Source organism: Mesocricetus auratus, unplaced genomic scaffold, assembly GCF_017639785.1.
Source record: "Mesocricetus auratus isolate SY011 unplaced genomic scaffold, BCM_Maur_2.0 Super-Scaffold_100028, whole genome shotgun sequence".
Taxonomy (NCBI): domain Eukaryota; kingdom Metazoa; phylum Chordata; class Mammalia; order Rodentia; family Cricetidae; genus Mesocricetus; species Mesocricetus auratus.
The window spans coordinates 3,208,744-3,233,645 of NW_024429209.1; the positions used below are offsets into that span (position 1 = coordinate 3,208,744).

Genomic DNA, 24,902 nt, shown 5'->3' on the forward strand with positions numbered 1-24,902 from the left:
ATGCCATGCTATCCTTGCTATGTAACCCAGGTTAGATGTGACACAGGATCTTACAATGTAGCCAGGCCAGCCTAAAACTCCTGCCTGGGCTGGAATAGCCAGTAGGCACCACCACGGCATGGGAGGCCCCAGAATTTGTACCTCTGTACAAGTTCGCAGATGGTGCAACTACTTCTGGCCGTCCCAAACTCTGAGAAACACTAACAACACACAGTGAGGATGCAATAGGTATAATGACATCTACCATTCTATTTCCCCTAGCGAAATTCTCCATTGGTTCAAACTTGCCTTATCCTTAGAAAAGAATTTTTTTTCTCTTGGGATCTTAGCCTCGCATTTGTCAGAAGAGGATGCTGGGCAAGCTGAGTCATTAAGTTATACAGGAAAAAAAATGTTTTTTTCTTTTGAGACAGGATCTGCTATATAGCCCAGGTTGACGTGGCTTGGGACTCACCATTCTCCAAACGGTAGATAGACTTGAGCCATCGCCACGTGAGGTAACTTTATTTCTTCCATAGTCATGACGATGGATGAGTTAACATTGTGAACAAAGTCTTGAATACTCGTAGGTTTAGAACAAAATGCACAGACGCTAATTCCAGTGGGGCAGTCTGGAGCTCCGGGGGACCAAGGACCTGGCTCTGTAGGCGAGCAGGTTGCAAGGCCACTTCTACTTGTCGCTGAAGGGGAAGGGCCGCCGCTCGGACACAGCAATGTCAAACCTTGGTTTTCCTCCGAGCGACTGCTCCTCAGTCTATACAGCGCCTCCTCCAGCTAAGGTCGCCTCAGCGCTGCACTTGTCCCTTCTCGCTCACCCTACCTAGCGCCAGATTGAAGCTTTCCGTCACTTCCGCCCAGCGGAAGGCGCTTGCGCCGAGGCGTCGCCGAGCTTTTGGGCCGGCTGCTGCGTGGCTGCCGATTGGCTGCGTGCATGTGACGTAAGAGCACGCCCCTCCCTCCGCGGCGCCTGCTCCGTGGAGCCAGGGAGCCGGCGGCTTGGCCGATCGAGAGGTTCCTTGGCGTGCCTCGGGACCTTATTACCTAGACTGTCGCTGCCGCCTCGCGCGCCGAGACCCGCCACCCCAGACTCCGACTCCTTTTGGCTCGGCCCGCGCGCCCCAGGCCCGACTCGGGCGGCGCGACGGGAGGATGAGCGGCGGGCGGCGGAAGGAGGAGCCGCCTCAGCCGCAGCTGGCCAACGGGGCCCTCAAGGTGTCCGTGTGGAGCAAGGTGCTGCGGAGCGACGCGGCCTGGGACGACAAGGTGAGGAAGGCCCGGCGAGGGCGGGTGGCGAGGGTGCCGGCGCGCAGTGGACGGGCGCGGGCCTGGCCGCCCGCCTGACGGAAAGGGAAGCCACCTGGCCTCGCGAACGCGGCGAGTGCGGGCCGGAGCGAGCGGAGCTCCCGTCGTCCCCGCCGTTTACTCCGCGGGATCCGGAGTAGTTAGAGCGTCTGAAGACCGCGCGCGTGCCGGGTGCGGAATCCCCGAAGTGGGTTTAGTTTGCACATTGGGAAGGGTGGCCCTGCCCTTGCCTGATTAGATCAAAAAACGAGATGCCCCATGAGCTTAAGATTCGAGAGCCCGGGTCTGAGACCACCTTAGGACGGTGTGTGGGGGGAAGAAATGTCGTCAGATGTGGATAACAAAAAGTGGTTGGGGACTTCAAGAGGCTCTCGCTGCTCGCCTTCAGAGGATCTGAGCGTGGACGCTTCCCCTTTGCTCTGTCTGTGATCTCAAAGACTGTCGCCCTGCAGATTCCAGATAGTTTGAAAAGAATGTTATATTTGGAATCCTTTCTTTGTTCGGACTGTTGAAGTTGGGCTTTCCTTCCTTCAGTTCCGTATAGGGGGATGGGAAGCACTTCCTGAAGGTGCCCTTGGCCTGCCCCCAGCCCTGCCCAGCTCTTGCAAAACCTGCAGTGTCTTTGTGATCTGCTGTGTCATTTTTTATTTTCTTCTCTGATCCAAGGACTGGCGTTTGAAGTCCAGGGCAATTTAAAGAAGCCATGGTTTCCCTGATCACCTCATGTCTAAGTACATTGTTTTCCACCACACTTTAGTAGAAATGATGACATAAGAACCACATATGGGGGCTAAAGAGATGGCTCAGCCGTTTAGCGTACTACTTACTTCTGCAGAGGACCTGAGTTTGCTGCCCAGCACCCACAAGGTGGCTCACAACCATCAGTAACTTCGGGGAATCCAGCAACCTCCTCCATCCACATCCTCCAGCCAACATCCATGGGCAGCAGACACGTGTGTGGTACGCATGCATACATTCAGGCAAAACATGATACATACAGAGTGAACTGGACAAACCAGAAAAGAACCACATACTAAGCTGGACGCAGTGGCACACATCTTTGATCCAGCACCCTACAGCCAAGACCTGGATTTCATAGCAGGTTCCAGGCTGACCAGGGCTACATAGTGAGAATGTCTTGTGGGAGGAAAAAAAGGAAATCTTAATAAGACTTAGTAAGCTTTTGTTTCTTCACCTATAGCTGTCCTGTGGCAGCCACTCCAGATAATGCATACATGTGTCTCTTTCATAGGATGAATTTTTAGATGTGATCTACTGGTTCCGACAGATTATTGCTGTGGTCTTGGGTGTCATTTGGGGCATCGTGCCCTTGCGAGGCTTCTTGGGAATAGCAGGGTAAGTCTTGAGTGTCCCACACTCCTGATCCTCTCTCCCCTACTTTCCAATTGCTGTTGATCTTATTACTAAAGTGAAGAAGTCATCCTTAGCACTCATAGGCCTGATGCAATGTTCCTTAGCTCTCAGGCCCAGGAGCATCTCATGTCAGGCTGCTGTCCTGAAGACTGGGCCAGTCTATTCATTCATGGGTCTAATGTGACTCCTTGCAAGTGGTTATCCTACTGCTTATTGGCAACAAGTATTCTGTCTGGGTTTTCGAGACAGGATTTCTCTGTGTAGCCTTGGCTGTCCTGGAACTTACTCTGTAGACAAGGCTGACCTCCAACTCAGAGATCCTCCTGCCTCTGCCTCCCAAACCCTGTGATTAAAGGCATGCACCACTACTGCCCGAAGCAGCAAGTATTCTTAATTATGGCCTGACCTTGGTACCTGTGGAAGTTTAGGAAGTAGAATAGCTTTGTAGTTGATGGCTTTCTTTTTGTGCTTTGTATTTTACTGATGTACCAGCTCTTGGCTTTGGCAGGAGTTATTTTCAGGTTCCTACATTTTAAAAGCACTACCCTCACCCCCACCCCAAGTAAGAGGCTTAGTCTTGCACATTTTAATTCACTCCTGGCCAGTGGCAACATCCTTGACACCTGCTCATACATGGTTTAGTGTATCGAGTTACTGAAAGCAAGCCCATGAAACTGCATTTAAAGGGCTTAAAACTCCTGAGCAGGAACTGTGAGCAAACTCTTCTAGAAGTGAGAAGGCTTGCCTTGTCTCTTCACACAGGAATACAAGTGAGCATTCCTGTGTCTCACCCTGCCCCTGGAAAGCCATGCTGGCTGTTTGAGAGCTAATGGGATATCTTACTAGTTCCTTTAGGGGGTGAGGAGTATGTTTCAGAAACAGTTGGGTCATTTCTTGAACAGTAGCAGCCCAAAAGAAATAGATAGTAGTCCCTCCTGTTGACAGATCTATTTCAAGACCCTCAACGGATACCCACAACCAATTGCATGTCTCTAATAATGGGCATGATGGTGCATGCCTGTAATCTTTCTGCCTGGGAAGCTGAGACAAGTTCTCATGAGTTAGACCATGTGAGTTTCTGGCCAGTCAGCAAGGGATATGGAATAAGACTGTCTCAAAAAAAGCATTTTAGGTGGTGGTTCAGGCTTTTAATACCAGCACTCTGGAGGCAGAGGCAGGTGAATCCCTATGAGTTCCAGGACAGCCAAAAATAGCTAAGAGAATAGAGAGAAACCCTGTCTTGAAAAACAAAAACCACACACACAAAAACCCACTTCCTAGAAAACTGTGTTCTGAGTTCTCTAGGTCTGCTCCATTGAAGCTTTATAATCTTGGGCTTACCCAAGATCAGTTTCCTTATCAGTAAAACGAGGACAGGAAAGTGACTGACAGGTGAGTTAAATGGGATGATGTAAGTAAGTTGCTAAATGTAGACCTCTGCTCATCAGGCATTCCATGAGTCGGTTCGCTGCTATTGTTACATGGTTAGATATATGAAGAATGGTAAAATGTGGCTGAGAGAACAAGACACTGAGTGCACTTTGGACTGGCTCGCCCAGTGTGTGGTGCCACTGTTCCAGAGATGCCTGTTTCTGGATTCACTCACCACAGCCAGTTTTCCACTCTGGACAAACCCTACCTTCTTTTGGGTTGGCACTTTCCCCCTGCTGTTGGAAAAGCTAAGAGCTTTGATTTTGTTATTTTTCCTTAACCCTTCTCCAACTTCCCTTGCTTTGGGCATGACTTCCTGGTGCTCATTTCTAGTGAATTTCCTCTCTCCAGTAACTGTTAGCTGCCCTCCTCTGACCAAGTCCCATCTTGCTTTATTTCATTGTGTTATGGACATCAGTTACAGTAGAACTTTTCATGTGTCCTAGTTGTAATTTGCCTAAGAACTGGCTGACAGCTCTTCCATCTGCTGAGGTTTTGCACTGAAGACCCACCTCTGGGTCTCTCAGCTCAGTTCACAGAGAACTCACAGAGATCTACTTGCACTGCTACTACCCAGCATCTTTTTAAATGTATATGGATGTTTTATCTGCATGTACATTTATCTGCTCAAGGTGCCCTGAACTTCTGGCAATCCTTGCCTCACCTAACTGCTGGATTACAGACATGAGTTACCATGTCCAGCATCAGTTTATTGTCTTAGCTTCCCAGTATCAGTTCTGACTCCCCTCATTAGTCTCCAGCTAGAGCCAGTAAGTCAGCCTGTCTAAAATAAAGGTCCTTTTGAGTAGAGCAGGTGGCCAGGTTTGACCAAGTGCCAAGGTTCCTGGCAGGAGATAAGGATGTGGCTACAACATAGTCAAGAACCATGTTTCCACGGGACAGTGGTGGCTAATGCCTTTAATCCCAGCACGTGGGAGGCAAAGACAGGCGGCAGGCGTTTTTTCTGTGAGTTCAAGGCCAACCTGGTCTACAGAGTGAGTGCCAGGACAGCCAGAGTTGTTACACAGAGAAACCCTGTCTTGAGAAAGGAAGAAAAAAAAAAAAAAAAAAAACACAGAACCATGTTTCCTTGAAATCCCAAGAACTCCCAGGCCATTGGGTTTAGAAAGCCTTTGGCACTAATTGCGTCTTCTGTGATATGCTCATCCCCAAGATACATTTGCTCTTTTATTTTGGTCTGTTTGAGGTGTCATTGTAGCCATTCTGATTTTTTTCAAGGAGGCTGAAATTTAGTGTACTTGAGGTCCCTCTGGAGAGACTTGCACGAAGCTCATAACAATGAAGTAAACAAATTGAGCCTGTTTTCCTAAGCTAAGAGCTTCTCTCTCCAGGTCATCCCCTGCCTGGGTGGGGAGACAACAATACACATAAGCAACGAATAAACTGGTTAAGTTGGGGGGCGGTGCAGTGGTGCCCCATGCCTTTGATCCCAGCACTTGGGAAGCTGAGGCAGGAGGATCTCTGTGAGTTCTGGTCTACAGAGTTCCAGGACTGCTAAGGGTTACACAGAGAAACCCTGTCTTGGAAAATGGGGAGGGGGTTGAGAAGGAGAATAATAAGAATGAACTAGAATCATCTCCCTAACAGGGCTGGGAGAGCTTGCAGCACAAAGCTTAGGGTTTGTGTTTGGTGCTTATCCACCTCCCTCCAGATTCTGCCTGATCAATGCAGGAGTCCTGTATCTCTACTTCAGCAACTACCTACAAATTGACGAAGAAGAGTATGGTGGCACGTGGGAGCTCACCAAAGAAGGGTTCATGACATCGTTTGCCTTGTTCATGGTATGTGCCGCTGGTGGTTACAACAGCCTCCATTCCTTTTCTGAGATGCCAGCCACTCGGGGAGCACATTTGTTGACTTATGCTATGTTGTTGTGCTGCTATTCTCTTCAGTAGCCCCTTGAGCAGGTCCTCCAAAAGATGTGGTTTGGGGTGCTGTACGTTTGTGTAAATCCAGGGCCCACAATCAGCTACATACTAGAAACTGGGAAATGTTGTAATACATATTTGTAGAGCTGGGTGTGGTCATTCACAACTATAATACCAGCAGGGTGGATTATAAGTTTGAATTCAGATTGGACTACATAGAGAGACCTTATCCCCAGAAGGAAAAACCAAAGATGTAGATAGATATGTGTATGTACAATATCTGCATTATTCTTAATAGGAAAAAGTAAACCACTCACATGGCTGTCATCTGAAGTGTAAAATGTTTTATATCCATACAGTAAAACATACTTTCTGTGGTATTGCAATAAAGGTGAGCCTTAAAAACATGCTAAGTGGAAGAATCTAGACATAAAAGGCTACATGATTCCACTTAGTGAAATGTTCAGAATATGCAGGACCATGGAGACAGAAAGTAGGTTAGTGGTTGCCAGTAGCTGAGAGAGGGAGAACTGGGAAATGATAAGTGACCGTGGGAACAGGCCTTCTCTTTGATAGGATGTTTTGGGATTAACAATGCTTACTCTTTGAGTACCCTGGAGACTTCAGATTTAGGCAGTGCCATTTTCATGGGGGAGGGCTGTGTTGATTCAGGTGACAACATGAATTGCTTGTGTCTCCCCTAGGTCATTTGGATCATCTTTTACACTGCCATCCACTATGACTGATGGCATTTGCTCCCATCTCTTCTGTCCAATCCAAAGGACCTTTTTATTACAGCACAGATACATGCTTGTTGGGGCACTCCTGCCACGTGGTACTGAGAAGACCCATGTCTCTTGGACTTAGAATCATCGTATTGGGCATCGGTGTTTTCTACAAGGGTTGTGAAACTTCTCAAAGAACCATCTACCTTTGGGGAAACAGTTGTGAATTTGTTCATCACCGACCATTTTTTCTTGGACACCATCATGTAATGGCTATTTGCCAAGTGGAGCTGCTGTCTAATTTTATGCGCCTCTGTAACAGCTGTTTGCCAAGTGGAGCTGCTGTCTAATCTAATGGCCTCTGGATCCGGATGAAACATGAAATTGTCTTCCTTAGTTCTCCGTCAGGTGCACAGTTTTTAAACTATCATTGGCATCTCAAGTCTTCTGAAAACACCATGTGCGTGAGCCTTTGCACAATACGGGCAGCCGTCTAATAAGTTTCCACTGTAGAGTGTTTTCGCATACTTGAATAAACAAGTCTAGCTGAAAGTGTTGACATGCCTGGTAAACTAAAGCCTCACTTACACACCTGTACCCTCGGAACCTAGGACCAGTATCGGGCAGAGCTCCCTCCTTCCCCCTCCCTCTCTCTGCTCCCATAACGGCTTCGGCCAGGCCTCTTTCTCTTTTTGGCTGTCAGGGAAATGAGGGGCTGGAGCTGGTGATAGTTAGTGCCTTGGTTTTAACATTGCAGAGAGAGTAGAGGGTCTACTGTCTGATGTTCTGGCCCAGCACTGGTCTACAATGAGAGACTTAAATGGTGTCATTTTGTGTTTGGCCACCAGATGGCGAGACTGGGTGGGGTATGACTGGGCTGTATTTGGGTGAACGCTAAGTAGAGATCTGAGAGCTGGGCTGTGGAAAAAGGAACTTGATGTGAGGGATCATAGAAGATCTAGATGGTTGATCTTGCTCTACTTGGGATGAGGTGGGGGCTGCTGTGGTTGGCCATCAGATGCTCTGCTTGTCTTTGCTTTCTGAGCCATCCTGCTATCTGAGGTGTGCTTGCCTTCTTAATGAGTCTTGTAAATTTCTCTAGTATTTTTTCTCTGTCTCCATGCTAGTGGGGATCTGCTTCTTAGTAGGGCTGGTGAGCAGTCATAACGGGGGATGGAACACAGCAATGCTGCTGGACATCCTCTCGGGGACTGACTTAGCAAACATCAGAAGTAATTTGTTCTCTGTAGAGGCTTGCCCCTGCTTTGAGCTGCACTGCACATGGACTAGAAGTTGAAGGCCTTGGGAGGAGATAAATGACTTCTTACAGTCTAGAGAGGCCGGGGCAGAAGGTCCAGGTGGGACCCTGGATGTGCCTGCCTCCCAGCCCAACCCTCCCTGCATTCATAGCCTTGCCTCTAAGCTGCTGCATCAGGTTCGGCTGAGTTGGAGTCTTAGGTGACATGGCCTTGGTGTACCTTTCACTTTGTGCTTGGACTAGGCATCATCCAAGGAGTTATCCTCAGTCAGGCTGATGTAGGAACTGAGAGATTCTCGGAGCCCCTCACTGAGAAGAGATGCCTCCCCACTGGCAGGTGCTTCCAAAACCAGGGTGCTGTGGGTGAGGAAAGCGGGTAAGGGGCCACTTCTGTGCTTGCCACACAGGTCACTACCCTTAGAACAGCACTGCTATTCCTGCTGACAAACTCGGCTCCTCATTCTCAGCTGATCTAACTTAGTCTTGACTTCCCTCCTACTCTGTCCACCCACTCACTCCATCCCCCCTCTCACCCTAGCTGCCCTGAGGTCCATGCTTACCTTTTCCCTGATACTGCCTTGTCCTCACCACTAATCAAGCCGGGGCTGGGCTCTAGAAGGTGTGCCTGGATGTAACAGGCCCAATCTGGGTTGGAAGTCCACGGTTTGTTCTGCCTTTATGTTTCCAGGACCCCCCCTTACCTATCCAGCTCTTTCCAATTGAGTGCTGCTGCCTTCACAGTCATGGGTAGAGGTATATCTTTGCCAGGTAGTGGACCAAGCTTTTGCAGGACACAGGGCTCCTTGAGGACACAGCAGATGTCATCCGCCAGCTCTATGGAAGAGACCCAAACCTTTGATGTGATACTTGTCCTGTCAGTTTTCTGTGCTTTGCACTTTGGGGACATGGTCACCAAAATATAATAGGAAGTGAAGTCTCACACAGGCTGAGATACAGCAAAAGTTCAGAGGGGGCTAAGTTATGTAATATGTAGCTCCATGTAATTCTGAGAAGAAAAGCAAGCTGGGTGGCCAGCCTGTGGCCCAATCATCTACTGTGGAGAACCACTTTGTAGAAATCCCTAGTCAACTTTCTAAGAGGTGCCCCTCCTCCCCACTCCCCACCTCTTTTTAACTTTCTTTGTTATTGGCTTTGTTTTTTGAAACAGGGTTTCTCTGTATCCCTGGCTATTCTAAACCCAGGCTGGTCTTGAACTCAGAGATCTGCTTGCCTCTGCCTCCCAAGTGCTGGGATTAAAGGTGTGCACCACCATGCCTAGTGAGGTTTTCCTTGTCTCCTTGACGCTGTCTTGGTTATAGGGTAGGTATCAGAAATGCTAAAAATTGCACCCAGGAACAGCACAATCTGGTTCCCCTGAAGAGAACACCAGCAGTTGGCCTCTAGTTAGCACGGGATGAGAAAAGCTCTCACCCACATCTCAGCACAGTGACTGCATAAGGGCAGAGGGTGTGCCTCTTCTGTCTAGATAGTCCCAGCAGGTCAAGGTTCTAAGGGCACAACTGGCTACCCGCCTAGGCCCTTCATCCAGCCTACTGTGGAGGCGAGAAGGAAGGAAGGAAGGAAGGAAGGAAGGAAGGAAGGAAGGAAGGAAGGAAGGAAAGTGAGCCATACCAGAGTAGTGGTCCACCAGGGCCTGGAGTGAGGGGAAAGTGAGGCGTGGTGAGATGTACAGCCAGCCATTGTCAAGGCACTGTATCCTGTAGTGTCTGATTCGGTCCCAAGACGCCGGGCGGCTGAGTCGGATGGACAGGGAATAGCAGCCTGAGGAGGAAAGGGTCCAGGGATAGATGTGAGGTCCTGCTGGAGGCCTAGCCCAGCCTTCAGGGAGGTGTTCAGGTCAAAGGCAGGACAGATAATTTGCTGTAATAGATAGATGTCTATGGTTCTCAGGATGGGTGAGGTGTGAGTGAGCATAATATTGGCTGTATAGATGAGCACTCAGGGCAGAAGGGTTGGGATGTGAAGATGTGTCAGTAGATACAGCATGGGCCATAGAGAGAAAGCCACTTTGGAAACAGTCTGGCATTAACAGTTGAGTTATTCCTTCAAACCCAGCAGTCCCATCTCCTAGAAGGGGAGAACAGCATGCTTTCAATAGACACTGCATTCACAAACAGCCCGTTTGAGCTCAATAGTACAACAGTGCAGAGGGTGGCCCAGGGTAGTCCCATTATCTCACACATATGGTGCCTTATAGAATGCAATGCTAATTATGTAGCAGAGCGTGCTGATTCGTACCTGTAATCCCAGCACTTGGAAGGTGGATAGAGGCAGGAGGATAGAGTTCAAGGCCCTCCTTGGTTGATGCTAAGTTTGAGGCCAACCTTAGCTGTATCAGACCTTCTCAAAAAAACTAAAGACTGAGCAGCAAAAATCAGAGAGTATACATTTGATATAACTATGAAGTTTACAAACAGCCAAGGGTGTTGCATGGGGACACAAGGTTTTGAAGAGGCAGTGGCTCAAAGTCGGCCTGAGCTGTGTAATGAGTTCCAAGCTAACCAGGGTTACATAGTAAGACTGCCTCAAAAATAAAATAAAAACTAAGGCCAACCCTAAGGAACTGCTGCACTCCGCCAGTTCCAAGACATGTTTTATAATGCAGGCTGCCTGGGTTTCAGTCTCACACAGTCACATTCAATAGTACCCCTGCCACCTACACCACCTGGCCACACAGGTCTTTTTTTTTTTAAACTGGTGAAGGGAGCTAATGATTACCCTGATCTCAACAGCTGTGAGCATTCAGGTGGCAAGCCATGCTTGGAATGCAGCAAGCTCCCAGTGAGTATTTTCTGTACTCCAGTCCCTGCTGTTCTTTGTAGTTTGAATAGCAACGCCCCCTATAGGCTCATATTTGAATGACTGAGGAGTGGCACTATTAGGTTTTACCTTGTTAGGATAGGTGTGGCCTTGTTGGAGGAAGTGTGTCACTGAGGGTGGGCTTTGGGGTTTCAAATGCTCGTGCCACACCTAGAGTCTCTCTCCCTGCTGCCAGCCAACCCAGTTGTAGAACTCTCAGCCACCTCTCCAGCACCATAGCTGCCTGTATATGCAGCCATGTTTCCCACCATGACAATAATGGACTAAACCTCTGAACCTGTAAGCCAGCCACAGTTAAATGTTTTCCTTTATAAGAGTTGCCATGGGCCGGCGTTGGTGACCCACGCCTTTGATCCCAGCACTGGGGAGGCAGAGGCAGGCGGATCTCTGTGAGTTCGAGGCCAGCCTGATCTACAGAGAGAGTTCCAGGACCGTCTCCAAAACAAGACAGAGAAACCCTGTCTCGAAAAACAAAACAAAAAGCCCTACTGGCTATGTTCAGAGCACACCTAGAATCTAACCACATCTCAGCTAGGCAGAGCTTGTGAATGTTTCCCTGTGGCTTCCCACTTCCAGTTTGTCACACAGCAGTGGGTCACTCCTCTCTGGAGTCCTCCCAATCACATGATAAAGCCCTCATCACCTTTGAGAGGCTCTGCAGAATCCGACCTCTCCTTGGACCTGCTCTCGTCCCACCGGCTCTAGACTAAGAAGCCCTTCCTCCAGGCACAAGCACACAAACCACAGACACACCCTCACCTCCACTCTATGTGCTGGGCACGTTCTTCCATATGTTCACCGTCCACTGGCCATTGAGAATGACTGGGATCTTGCTTTTCATAGCCTGGGTCTTGGGTGTGCTATTGGCTGATTAATTGGTTGTTTTGGTTTGGTTTATTTGACAGAGGCTCACTATGTAGCTGAATCTGGCCTTAAACTGTGCTCCCCCTGCCTCAGCCTCCCAGTGCTAAAATTATAGTGAGCCATTTGAAGACTTAATTACCCTTGCATTTCTTGTAGAAAACACATTGAACATTTGCCCCATTGGCCATGGATCTAGAGGGCCCTTCTGGAGCCAGATGCTTGCTGAAGGTGCACACAGGCCCAGCTGGGTGAATGGGTATGGGGAGCAGGTGGTGTGGGAGGCCTGTTTTTGGCAGTCTGGTATTAAACATGTCCCTCTCCTTCCTGTCTGGGAGGCACTTTACTCCAGCTCCCTATCCTGCCTACCCAGGCAGACTCATTTCTCCAAAAACATCAGCTGAGCCCCTACTACACAGCAGACACTGCACAGGCCCAGATATAGGTATAAGGGATACAAGCAACTGCCCGCCCATCTCCTCACAGGGGTTGTCCTTGATGGTCCTCACTGGACAGTGAGCTCCATTGTTCTCATAGAGCTTTCAGTTTTGTTACAAGGAGTCAGTTCACTGCAGCGGCAGGGGGAGGACTGTTCAAGATGTTGGCGGGGGAGGGGGGTGGGGGTGCTTTCCAGGCTGTGGGACACATCAGGAAGTGGAATGGGAAAAAATGAGGCATATTCTCAGAATAGCTGGTAGGCAGTGGAGCTAGAGGCACAGCGGGTCTAGAGGGGAACCTCCCAGACCAAAGGCAGCGTGCGTGCTCCTGGACTCCTGGATGCTCTAGCAGGCCTAAGCATTCATGCCCAGAACTTCTGGGGCTGGGCATTCCACCGGTGCTGGAGGAAGTAAGGGATGCCATCAGGATCTACCTGGGGAAATGCCTGGCAGGCCTGGCCTGCACTTCCTCTACTGAGGGCACCTAGGAGCAATGGCCTAAGAGATGCTGAGCCCTAGGCCCTTCTACCTGCAGCCAGAGACTGGGAGCCAGAGTGCAAAGTGTGGCTCGGCCCGCACCGGGGAAGTGCTGCCCACCCGAGAGTGAGCAGAGCTGAGCCCCTGGGTGGAGGAGCCGCATCTTGCTCACACATCTCCCTCACTGAATCCAACAGGGGGCTCAGGGTGACAGCAGGGGCAGGAAGGAACGCTGCTTGCTGGAACCTGTCCTCACTCCGGCACAGCTCTCAGGAGCAGAACTGTGGTCTGTGCAGTTTTTAGGACCTCCTTCATAAAGCAATACTTTGGGGCCAACTCCAGCTCTGCCCAGGCCTAAAGCGTGATCAAGGCAGCTAGAGGAACTCTGAGCTGATGTGAGGCGGCTGAGGGTGTTCTGGAGAACTCGGGGCTGCAGGCTTTCCCTGGGCCACACAGGCTCCACCCCTCTGAAATCCCAGCCTCAGTGCTACCCTGGACTCTGGGTCCTGGCTGATCCTGGACTACTTAGAAGGAGGTTGGAACATCACAAGGCCTGCCTGGGCCAGGCGGTGGTGGCGCACGCCTTTAATCCCAGCACTCGGGAGGCAGAGGCAGGCGGATCTCTGTGAATTTGAGGCCAGCCTGGTCTACAGAATGAGTTCCAGAACAGCCTCCAAAACAATACAGAGAAACCCTGTCTCAAAAAACAAAAAATAAAGAAGCAAAAAAAAAAGGCCTGCTTGGGCTACAGAATGAATGCAAAGCCAGCCTGAAGAACTTAGTGAGACACTGTCTCCAAAAGTATCTGAGGTATGGGTTCCATACTCAGTACTGCAGAAAAAGAGGAGAGAAGATAATCCTGATGTCACCCAGCCAGTGATTACAACGTCATATGTGACAAAATTCACAGGATATAAAAAATGCAAGTGTCATGTGCCGCCCCCACACACACACACACATACGCCACTGACCTACAGGCAACATGACTTCTCTATTACTTCCTTCTGGGTTTTCCTCTGCCACTTTGAAAGAACAGAGAACTACCTAGAGAGGGAGGCAGATTTCTGGCCTCCACCCCCAGTAGGTCTGTGGTGGCATGAACTGGCACTGTCACCAAGTCCAGAGCATCCCAGTGACTCCTGTGCATTAAGATCAGAGAACTGGCACTCTATGGCATCACTCTGGACCCTAGAACTTAGTATCAATTTTGGTTATGGCCCAGGAACCAAAGAATAAACATTCATGACTGGGTGGTGGTGGTGCACACCTTTAATCCCAGCACTCACGAGGCAGAGGCAGGAGGATCTCTGTGAGTTCGAGGCCAGCCTGGTCTACAGAGTGAGTGTCAGAATAGGCTCCCAAGCAATACAGAGAAACCCTGTCTTGGAAAACAAACAAATTCAGTCACCCAAGATAGACTCACTGAAGTGTCTGAAGCAGGTCTGACCCCCCCAGTCCTCCTGACTCCAGCACACGCTGGGTTTCTCGCTCTCCTTCACTATGAACATGCCCTCTCTAATGAGGAGTCTCACCCACGGCATTCTTCCAGACCCTAGGACACATTCCTGACCAGTTAAATCAGAAGCTCGAGCTTGGTGTGCAGGCATCCATGTTACAGGCTTCTCCCAGGTGACTCCAATGTACAGCTAAGGTCTAGCTCTCTAAGCGAGCTCCTCAGGCCAGCAGCATAAGAGAGAAGCACGGTTAGCCCTGGCCCCAGACTTAGCATGTTGGGTGTGGGGTAGTTGCCCTGCAGGCAATTCTGTTGCTTCCATGGACAGAGACCCATGGGTCTATAAGAATGAACTAAAGCCGGGCGGTGGTGGTGCTTGCCTTTAATCCCAGCACTCGGGAGGCAGAGGCAGGCGGATCTCTGTGAGTTCGAGACCAGCCTGGTTTACAGAGCGAGTTCCAGGACATGGTCCAAAAAACAATACAGAGAAACCCTGTCTCGAAAAACCAAAAAAAAAAAAAAAAAAAAAAAAAAAAAAAGAATGAACTAAAGCCATTTCTTTGCCCAGGCTATGTAGAGTATGCCCTTCAACTTCTGTCCAAAGGAAGCCTTGAGTAGAGGCTGTAGTCATGCCTGGGAGACACCCATTCTACAAGGTCAGCATGGGAAGTTTTTGTTTGTTTTGTATGTGTAACTAGAAAGCCCAGGGATCCTCCTGTCCTGCATCCCTAGTACTGAGATTACACACATACACTGTTAAGAGAAGCTTTTTCTTTTGCTAGCCGCTTTGGTTTATCCCCCGCCAGTCGCCTGGGCTCTGCCGCGCCAGCCTGGTTCTAGATCCGCACGAGTCCCAAATAAACACACAGGAGGCTATATTAATTATGAAGCTGTTGGCCTTGCTTGTTTCTAACTGGCTAGCTCTGACTTAAGTAATTACCCCATAATTGTTAATCTAAGTATGTTTCTTACCAGGGAGGTTCCAGGCTTCCTACCCCAATGGCGGTTACATCTCGAACTCTCTCCTTTCTCCTTCCCAGAATCCTCCTGGACTCCTAGCCCCACCTATCTAGATTCCTATTGGCCAGACAGTACTTTATTAACATAAGACTTCCCCAACAATACACCACCATGCCAGACTTTGTACATGGGTGCTGGGGTTGAACTCAGGACCTCACAATTGTTTGCACACACTTTGAGGCATCTCCCAGCCCCTCTGCATTTTGTTTTTTTATTTTGTAGATGAGGGTCTTACTCTGTACCTCTGGCTAGCCTGGAACTCACTACTAGCCCAGGTTGGTCTTGAACTCCTAGGCAATCCTTCTGCCTGTCCTTTTGAGTGCTGGAATTAGTGCACCACCACTCCCAGCTTCATTGAGACGGTCTCATGAAGAACACCTATGTCTTGAACTCTATGCAGCTGAAAGTAACTGAACGCTTGCTCCTCCAGGGCCTGTCTCCCAAGTGCTAGGGTTACTGGCACACACTGAAGTGCTCTAACTCAGGGTCTGACAAGAGTTGCTTTCTGATTGACCCCTACTAGGTGCTGGCAACAGGGATGCTGGTCCCAGAATTCCTGTGGATCCCTCTAGGTCCTTGAAGATCCTCACAAATCCCTCTTGGCTTCTCCATGAATTTCCCGTGTATGTACTCCTTCGTAATCAAGAGAGCAGAATAATGACACAAAGGGTGGTCACTACACTCTTGGACTGCACTGGGCCTGGGGTGGGGTGGGTGACTAAGTGCTGAGTACTTTCTGTGGCTTTTCTATCTCACCAGTGGTAGGTAGGTCAGCAGGCCTCCTGTCGCAGTCGCCACCACCAAGGTTTCCTGTTTGCAGCTGCTGCCCTGGAACCAGCTGCTCCACCCCGGCCGCAGCCGGCCAGTGGGTGTTCATGAGGGTGAGGGGTTATGTTTCTTGGAAACTAGCAAGAGGGGCTGGGGAAAGGCTGGTCTAGGAAGCTCCTGAGCAAAATGCATGCAGAATGCGGGTACACAGCGAGGACCCCGACAGCCCATCCAGAAAGCTCAGTTAGGCAGACACAGGAGGGCTGTCTGCACTCCAGTATCTCCTCCATAGACTGTCACTAGAAAACCTATTTTTGACCCTGGAGGTCTTGGGTGCCTGGCTTGCAATGAACATTTGCCAAGAGATCATATCATGTCCTGTCTTATAAAAAAGGGATCACCACTGCTGGTTAGAGCAAATTCCAGGTGGTTTTTTGTTTGTTTGTGTTTTGTTTTTATTTCTTTCTTTTTGTTTTTGTTTTTTGAGACAGGGTTTCTCTGTATTGTTTTGGAGGCTGTCCTGGAACTAGCTCAGTAGACCAGGCTGGCCTCAAACTTACAGAGATCCACCTGCCTCTGCCTCCCGAGTGCTGGGATTAAAGGTGTGCGCCACCAACGCCCAGCTTGTTTTGTTTTTCAAGACAGGGTTTCTCTGTATAACAGCTCTGGCTGTCCTGGATCTCACTATGTAGACCAGGCTGGTCTTGAACTCAAGAGAGTCACCTGTCTCTGAGTGCTTGGGATTAAAAGCCCAGCAATCTCAGTTGTCAAAATAGAGACTAAGCTTGGATCCCTTCAGTGAATTCCTACCCGCTTTGCTCTGTTGTCCAAGGACCCTCAGGAAAGCAATGTGGCTCAGCTCCAAGCCTAGGTACCCACTCCACAAAGGCTCCCTTTGATTGCTCCAGGTAAACTGACTTTGCTTTGCCCTTATAGCCTGGCTCTACCTCAGGGCCTTTTCCAGTCAGGGTCTGGATGGACTCAAGAAATGTCTGTTGACTGCTAGGAGTCTATCCTGAGCCCCACTATGGAGAACTGTGGAGCTGAGTTTACTCACCTCTCCTGGTCTGGCTCTCTCTGATAAGGAAGGCCCCTCCAGGGTTCCCAGGCAACAAGAGTAGTTCCTCAGCTCTCTCTCGGCTCAGGCCCTCATACAGCCACCTGGGGAGCGGAGAGGAACAAGATAAGCTTGTGGGCTTAAAAAAAACCCTTCCATTAAAAGGATGTAATATGCCTCTGTATGACCTTGACAAACTCTTGCCTGCCTTACCCTCTGGACCTGCCTTGCATGAAGAGCAGGCCTCAGAGGCTCAGAGATGCCCTCCAGCTTTGCTCTCAGGGTCCTGACTCCAGAGACTCTGAGGCCAGGCTTATGAAGGCAGCTTCGGGCTTTGTTTGCTTGGAGACTTCATTCCCAAGTGTCTGGGGTGGGGGAGGAGGGCAGTACAGGCTGCCCCAGCCTCTGTCACCACTGCCCAGTCCTCTGTCCTCCAGCCCACTGCTGATCCCCTCACTCTTGTGAGAAGTGTCTCTCATTTTCCCACTTCAGGATGTCCTTATAGACTGTGCCTGTCCCCTACATGTCCCTTCAGTGTTCTTTACACTTGATCCTGGCCACCCTTCAAAACCCCATACCACACCTCCTCTTCTATGGGGCCTTCTCTGGGTTCCCAAGTCTCATGGGCCAAGCTGAACAAGACATGACAGCTGTTTGCTCCTTTGGAGGTCATGACCCAGGCTCTGTTCTGCTTGTGGCTAAGCATAAAGAGAACACTGTGGGAAGAGAGTAGAACGGTCCTCAAGGTGGCCTGGGCTGGGTACTCACCCGTGGGAGACTTTAGCCACATGCACACTGGGGATGTGATACTCTCTGCCCGAGACTTCCGATATGACTGTCCACCAATCTCCATCCCTGTTGAGAGATCACAGAGGGCCACCTTCAACTGGAGTTTGCAAGGACCTTCTCCAGATGGAACTTACAGCACCTTCTCTACTCATTTCCCAGAACTCCTTTCACCAGATCATCCAGGTTCCTCCTCGGTTGAGGGCCTGGCAGGTGGCAAATGGTCTGAGGTTTCTTGTTCCAAGGCCTGGTCCCACTGCCTCTCTCCCTGTGAGTGAGTCAGGCTGCCAGGAATCCACCTAGAGACATGGTCACATGGTGGCCTTTCAAAAGCAACCCTGTGCCTTTCTGCTGGCAGTGGAAGGACCCATTCTCCACAGCGTGACCTTAGGGGCCCAGGGTTGTAGACTTACTCAGAGATGATGGTCAGTGGCTCCCCGAGTCTCAGAGACAGTCCTGTCTGCTCACCTGCTGGGAAACTGCCCAGGGCCACAGCTGTGACCTTGTTTCTCTCTAGAAAGAGGGGTAAACACACTTACCCTCTTGAGCTAGTTGATTCTTGCCTTGGTCTGGCTCCCCTCATACACCACTCCCACAGGCACCCTGAAGGGGATGGGGTAAATCCGAATCTGAAATGCTTCCAGCAGGCTCTACAGGACCTGGGAGAGCCTAGATAGCTTTGGGGGTTCCCAAAGGCCTAGGGTGTGTGGCTAGGGTGCTGGCCATGCCCTTCTGTATGTATAACTTTTAGAGACCTCGATGAAGGGAAGCTACAGTTAGGAAACTGAAAACCTACAGGGGCTGGGGATGTGGCTTACTACAACAGCATTTGCCTAGAATGTGCAAGGCCCTGGGTTCCATCCCTAGCCCCACAGCAAAATAAAAGAAAAACCCACCCCAGCTAGAAGTCCATATCAGCATGATCTGAGAGGGCCTCTGAAAAGTAGTGGTGAGGCCACACAGTAGTTCTAACAGCTTGGCCTGGGGCCCCAGGAATGAGGGTGTAGCTAGCACCAGCACTGGCATGAGCTGTCACGAGACAGAAAGCAGGGTCTGTGAGCTGAGGGTATCCTCCCTCTCCAGGGTGGGCTCTTCCTCACACACCTGACTCTAGTGTTCTTGTTACTCCTCCTTCAGGCCCTTGGAGAGATGCTCATGTGAGCAGGCGCTGTAGCTCAGGAGCACTGTGCACATGCACAAGCTGAACTCCCAATGGCCTATGTCCTGGGCAGTGAGTGAAGGCCTGTGCTGTCCCTGCAATGCCACCAGAGGCTGCTATTGCAGGCCTGGCCAGGTCGAGTGCCCCACAGGAGCATGTGACTAAGAGTCCTGCTAAACCTGACTGTACCCCACACAGCGGGCCCCTCTTCACCTAACTTCTTACTGGGCCCTTACCACTACCCTGGCGTTGGTGTGTTTAGCCATCTCCACTGTGCAGAAAGGTCTCAAGGTCCCGATGTGGCACTCAGCAAGGAGAGGGGCATAATTCCAATTCCATATCACTCAGTTTACAGGCCCAGGCTGGGGAGGAGGAGAGGGGGAGGGGCTGGTTGAGAGCTGCACCTCTCAAGAAGGCACCTCTTTGCCTTCCTGGGAGGCAAAGGTTCCAGAGGTAGGGGTGATGGCCTGGGTCCTGGAACCAGAGTGAAGCTGGTCACCCCAGAAATGGTCCTGAGGACTCAGTGGACAACATGTCCAACTCAGAGGCAGGGCATCAGGTGGCAAACAGAGGACTCACTTTCCTTACATCAGCCCATACAGGGCCTGCAAATGTTGACCGGAAATGAATTCACCTACCTCACCTCTCTTTCCTTACTCCTGTCCTTTCTCAGTAAGGGTTTCCTAGCACATAGATGCAGGATGACAAGAAAAATAGACAAGGTCAACAAGGATTCTGTCTCTCTTAAGGGGCTCCCAAAGCACCAAGGTCCCACAGGACTCTGGGATGCTCTCAAGAGGGAGCTGAGAGCCAGGAGTAGGAGAGGGGAGAAGACAGACATAAGGAACCAGGAAGTAGGTGGGGCTGAAGGGTCTCTGCTGGTGGTAGGAAGACACCCTTACTGCATCTTCCCTCTTAAAAGTTTAGTAGAAACCCTCACAGCAGGAAGCTCTCAGATGGGGGGATGGGGATGGGGGGGAGAGTGTTGCCTGCCCAGAGCCTGGGGTCCCTGCAGCTGAGAATGCCTGATGCCTCCTCCTGTGGTGGTCTCTCCCAAAGAATGGAACAAAGAAACCTGGTACTGTGGGTCCCTTGCCCTCCTGAAAGCTGTTGCCTTGCATGCCTGGCCCAGGGCCACCTTTACATTTCCTTTCTTCAGAAAGGCTCTCATCCTGCATTCTCATCCCTGCGACACTGCCAAAATCTAACACAACCTCACTCACAAGGGTTTAGCTTCTGTCTGCCTCTGGGGGAGGGATGGACCTATCTTGTTCATTGTTGTGTCTTCAGCTCCTGTCACATGGCTTGGCACCTGGCAGAGCCTCAGTAAGCTTCAGACCGAGCCAGGCATGGGGGACAAATGACTCCTAGACTGGGCTAGTGAAAACTCATATGACTCTGGGACAAGGCAACTCCATTGAGGAGGGATGGCCTCCCTTCCTTGGGGACCAGATGGAGGGGAGAAAAGATCCCCAGAGCCCAGGTTCATCTTCCAGGGGTAGTCACCATCCCCAGAAGCACCAGGATGACTCAGCAGCCGGCCACCTGCCGCTAGCTCCCTAGCTCAGTGGAAAAGGCTGTCTGTGGTTTTCAGAGCTCTTCCTACAGGTCTCTCACTGCAGATGAGGGGGCGCCCAGGGTGTCAGGGCCCTGTGGAGGCTGGTATTAGGGAGATAAAAGGCTTCAGTGCAGAACAGGAAAAGAAACCCTGCTACTTTAAGGATCTGGGGGCTGACAACCAACAGTTTCTAGACATCTTGGTCCTGCGGTCTCTAGTGTAGGTTACATAGTACTCCCCGAACCTCTCCTAACAGTGCAGCTGGGTTTGGATGATCTTGTTATCTGTGATGGCTAATTGTCTGGACCACCATGGCTCCGTACATCATTTAGGTAGCATCTGGTTAAACCAGTCTGGATATGTCTGTGAAGACAGTTTTCAAACAAGGCAAACCCCCACCCCTATTTTGAAATTAAAGACGGGCTCTTTTAGTGTAACCCAGGCTATACATAAACCCACAGTTCTCTCCTTTTCGCCTTCTAAGTGAAGGAAGCATAGGCTTGTGTTGCTGCAGCTAACTTACTGCCCAACTTCAAACACATTTCTGGGTGTGTGCTGGAGATGGGTCACAGGCTCCCTGGTACCACCCAGCCCTCTAACCCTGACCTCCACTTCCCCTCACATTGATTGTTCTCACCACTATTGCAAGTTCAGAAGCTGGGAGCTTGTCTTAGGCTCTCACTGAAGTTGGGGTTGTGTTGGGATTGTTGGCCGAAGATCCAGAGTGATAAGTTCTAGGTCTCTAGTCCTGGGAAGGGCTGGTGGCCCCCCACAGACATGACTTACTTGCTTGTGTCGACTCAGGCCCCTGGCCCGTACCAGAGGGATTGGGGTTGGAGCTTGGGCTGGAGAGGCTTTTCGCTCTGCTGGGCAGACTTCCCATCATCCCTCAGCAGACTCTCAGAAGCACACTGCTGAAAGAAACCTGAAAAGGGTACAGCTGTGGAGACAGAGCCCATCACCCCAACTGGGGCCCAGACACTTGGCTCTCATAGGTCATCAGGGCCATTGAAAACGCCAAGTCTCTCCAGGCCTTGCAGGTGATCACTACATTGGACTGACTGACATAGATACCAAGCTGAGGCTTCGGCAACTTGGAGGTGTATCCCATCCTTCCTAGGCAGTGACCCTACTCAATTCAAGTCTTCTGGACCTTTTCCTGTGTCCTCTCCCATGGGTTAGCCTGCCTTTTCCATCCCCTCTGTGTCTGTCTGGACCCCACCCTTCCTCAGGAAGCTTCCTAGGAATCTTCAGCCTTTGCTGATCCTCCTTTGAACTCCTGTGGCCTCAGGAACCATTCCTTAGGCCTGGGCTCACATTCTGCTAGCTGGTGGCAGGGATAGTGGCAAGACACTGAGCTCTCTCCAGGCATGTCAGGGATCATAGATAGGGATGGGTCACGGAGGAGCCAAGAGGCCTTGGAATGGGAGTCCCAAGCAGAGGTGACATTGGATAGTTATTGGTGCCAAGAGCTGGGAGTCTGTCAGTCTTGTGACACAGTGGTGGCTTGCAAGGCTCTCAGGGACTGACTGTCACCTCCATTCTTGGTGCCCCTTTTCCTCATCTGAGAAGTGGGGATAACCACACCCAACATTTGGGTGAGGTAGATAATGCCCTGGGAAGCCTGCCCTGGGATCATACTTCCTTCCTGGTTTTGAATATCGTTACAAATTCTCGCAGGAACTCTTCCTTTTCCACTTATTCTGATGTGTTCCTTAGAGAGTTTTTGCTGTTTTGTTTTTTTGTTTTTATGAGACTATGAACTGAGGAATATGTTCCTTAGGTTGTCCCCAAACTCTTGGGCTCAAGTGATCCTTTTGCTTCATAGCCCTGTGACTGACACCAGGCTCAGTCAGAAGATTTGTTCAATCTGCCACTACCCTACAGTTCCATGCCCTGTCCTCAGCATTGAGGCGCACTGAAGGCACTCGACACACATCAACAGAATGAACCAAAGTGAGCAGAGTGTTTTGCACAGTGTCTTGTCCTCAGACTAAGCAAATCCTTGGTTTCCAGAGAAATGCTGGTTTTCCAAGACTATCTTAAGTGTTTCCATGAGTGGGGCTGGCTCTCTAATCCTTTCCTGGTCTCATTGTTTTCAGTAGTACACCTGTTTGGTTCCATTCAACTGTAATTCACTGAGTTTGTGTTCTGAGCCAGGCACTGTCATGGGTTTACGGTGGGAAGCAGCAGCTCACAGAATAGCATGGTCCCTTCCTTGCTAGCTAGTGGGTACCTTCCTTGCTCTAGGGTCACATGCTGCATTGATGAGGGTGTTGTTCATCAATGGCACGGGATGACATCCATGTCCTGGAACAGTCCCCACTGAGAGGACTCAGTCTTGCAGGGAGGACCACTCCTCTGCCCACCTGTCCTGCAGTCTGTCCATCTTCTGGACAAACAGTGCTCTCTGCTGCCTCTGTGCAGGAGCTCAGAGTCCACACACAGAGCTCAGAAGCACCAAGCAGGCTGGTGCCCCAGGACTGGTTCTGGACAGCCCCTTCCTCTCAGACTTTGGGAACTGGGCAGCCTTGGTGAGGGGGGGAATCCTGCTGCCTCCTGGAGGCTGGGATTTGCTCACTCCCAGGGTAATTCATCCATTTCAGCTGGCCATGAGTATGAGGTTCAAGCTAAGTGCTTGGCTTTATGCCGGCAGTGGGTAGCATGGGTGCCTTACTCAGACCAGATGTGTGTGTGACCCAGGTGAAGCATGTGGTCTGTAGTGTCTCCTGTGATGAAGGACTCCACAGGGCTGAAGGGAGGAGTGGAGGTGATTAACTTCCTGCCTCCGGGTCAGCAAGTCCACAGCCTTTAGGACCTCTGGACCATAAGGGACCTGCTCTTGCTGCACACTTCTCCAGGGCTTTCTTTTTGGTCTGGCCAACACATGGTGACTATTGGGGAAGATGAGGCCCAGGCAGTGGCAGTGAGGCTGAGGATAAACAGGTGTTGGCCACATTTGCAGAAGTGGTCAGATCATTTGGCACATGTCTGAGAAGCATACTATGCGCTTAGGCACCATCTGTGGTGTCCCTGGGAGTGGGTGGGCAGTGTTGGCGAAAGGCGGCTGAAACTGCACAGTGCCCAGGCTGCTTTGCGTCTCTCTAATCCCATTTTCATTGCAATGACCATGTCTGGAGGATACAGTGACTTCATCTAGAGGATAGCAGGCTGCCGCTCAGGCAGCAGGATAGACAGTGCAGAGTTAGGATGGCCACCTTCTCTCTTGTGATTTTGTGGGTTTGGTTTTGTATATGGGAACAGAGTTCAGGGGTTCAGTGATCTTTAACCCCAGCCTTACTCCCTTTTCAAACTGAGAATCTCACCCTGTGAGAGCAACAGAGATGCTACAGCTGACTCTTTGGAGAATAATCTGGGGTCCTTTCCTTCCGTGATCTCCAAGACTGTGGCCCAGGAGAAGCGGATACCGCACAAGGAAAGTAGGTAGCACAGGAGAGACTGCAGAGGTGGGAGATCTTGGAAAAATGCGTGTCTCCTGGAGACAGTCAGAGGGAGAATAGCCTGTGTCTGAGGAATCCTAGAGACCTTCTGTGTGGTACTAATCATCCTCCTGGAGTCTAACTACAAAGCTCACTCCCAGTCCCAGTGGAGACCTTTCCTTCTCAGCTGTCCCAAGTCCACCAGAGAACAAAGCAAGCATACTTACAGGTTTGTATAGGAATTTTGGTGAGAGCACTCAGCCAATTCGGAGGTCAGGCCTTTGCAGGTACTAAGTTAGTCGTCACATTCAGATCTCAGCCTGGAGGATCACCAGAGGCGTTCGGAGAAAGCTAAGGCAGGAGCCTTTGTTTCTCAGGGAAAGCAGATCAGGCAGTCCTAAGCAGCACTGTGTGCCAGAGAGGGAGGCCCAGGGATCTGAGCCCCTTATAGACACAGGTGCCACTCCTCAGAGCTCCAGCTCCCAGCTGCAGACTCTGTGGTTCTCACAACCCCACAGCCTCCCCGCCTCTGTTTCCTCTGACGGCAGCAGCAGCATCGTCGGCTATGGAGGCACCACATTGCCCTTTTCCTGTTCTAGAGAACAGCTGCCCCTCCCATCCTCATGCTGGAGGTCCTTCTTGGCTTTTTGACTCCTTCTGGTCCAAGGAATAAAGAACGGGGAGGGTTGAGCAGGAGTTTTCCCTGCAGGCCTGTCCACAGTAACCTCCAGAGCTCTCAAGTTTAGCAATTCTGTGTCCAAATCTTCAGAGGGCAAGGCTAGGCATAGGAATCACCTGGGACCTTGTTCAGCTACAGACTCTGAAGTGGGACTGTTTCTGGGCCAGCGTGATGGCTCAGTCAGTAAAGGTGCTTATCACCAAGCCTGATGACCCCAGTTCAATCCACAGGACTCGGTGGTGGAAGGAGAGAACGGATCTCTGGAAGTTGCTTTCTGCATACGATCATACCACCCTGAATACACCAGATCTCTGAAAGTTGCCCCCTGACCTCCACTCAAGCACAGCTGTAAATAATGATAATAATAATAGTATTTCTAACAAGCCT

At 50.5% G+C, this 24,902-nt stretch overlaps 2 protein-coding genes across 3 annotated transcripts; one reads left to right on the forward strand and one right to left on the reverse strand.

The window, feature by feature from the left end:
• The first annotated feature begins 986 nt into the window (after window positions 1-986).
• Rab5if (RAB5 interacting factor) lies at window positions 987-7,273 on the forward strand. The gene is made up of 4 exons (XM_005084606.4): window positions 987-1,263; window positions 2,555-2,658; window positions 5,780-5,909; window positions 6,701-7,273. The coding sequence occupies exons 1-4, from the start codon at window positions 1,150-1,152 to the stop codon at window positions 6,740-6,742; spliced, it is 390 nt and encodes a 129-aa protein (XP_005084663.1). The 5' UTR covers window positions 987-1,149; the 3' UTR covers window positions 6,743-7,273.
• Window positions 6,326-24,822, reverse strand: Sla2 (Src like adaptor 2). 2 transcript variants are annotated; one of them, XM_040733065.1, is made up of 8 exons: window positions 24,064-24,821; window positions 21,183-21,321; window positions 18,093-18,192; window positions 17,662-17,748; window positions 16,894-16,997; window positions 9,612-9,761; window positions 8,681-8,813; window positions 6,326-8,336 (listed from the first exon to the last, which is right to left on the reverse strand). In XM_040733065.1, the coding sequence occupies exons 2-8, from the start codon at window positions 21,280-21,282 to the stop codon at window positions 8,219-8,221; spliced, it is 792 nt and encodes a 263-aa protein (XP_040588999.1). In that variant the 5' UTR covers window positions 21,283-21,321; window positions 24,064-24,821; the 3' UTR covers window positions 6,326-8,218. The 2 variants fall into 2 exon arrangements, with proteins under 2 accessions (XP_040588999.1, XP_040589000.1); XM_040733066.1 differs by lacking the exon at window positions 9,612-9,761 and having other exon boundaries at window positions 24,064-24,822.
• Between the last annotated feature and the right edge of the window lie 80 nt (window positions 24,823-24,902).

Bases quoted from the DNA above. Each gene is read 5' to 3' on its own strand.
- Rab5if (XM_005084606.4), top strand. From the start codon at position 1,150: ATGAGCGGCGGGCGGCGGAAGGAGGAGCCGCCTCAGCCGCAGCTGGCC. The intron at 1,264-2,554 runs GTGAGGAAGGCC...TCTCTTTCATAG, and splicing joins ACGCGGCCTGGGACGACAAG to GATGAATTTTTAGATGTGAT. The intron at 2,659-5,779 runs GTAAGTCTTGAG...ACCTCCCTCCAG, and splicing joins GGCTTCTTGGGAATAGCAGG to ATTCTGCCTGATCAATGCAG.
- Sla2 (XM_040733065.1), bottom strand. From the start codon at position 21,282: ATGATGGGAAGTCTGCCCAGCAGAGCGAAAAGCCTCTCCAGCCCAAGC. The intron at 17,749-18,092 runs GTAAGTCTACAA...ATCTCTCAACAG, and splicing joins CCACTGACCATCATCTCTGA to GGATGGAGATTGGTGGACAG. The intron at 8,337-8,680 runs GTAAGGGGGGGT...CCTCACCCACAG, and splicing joins AATTGGAAAGAGCTGGATAG to CACCCTGGTTTTGGAAGCAC.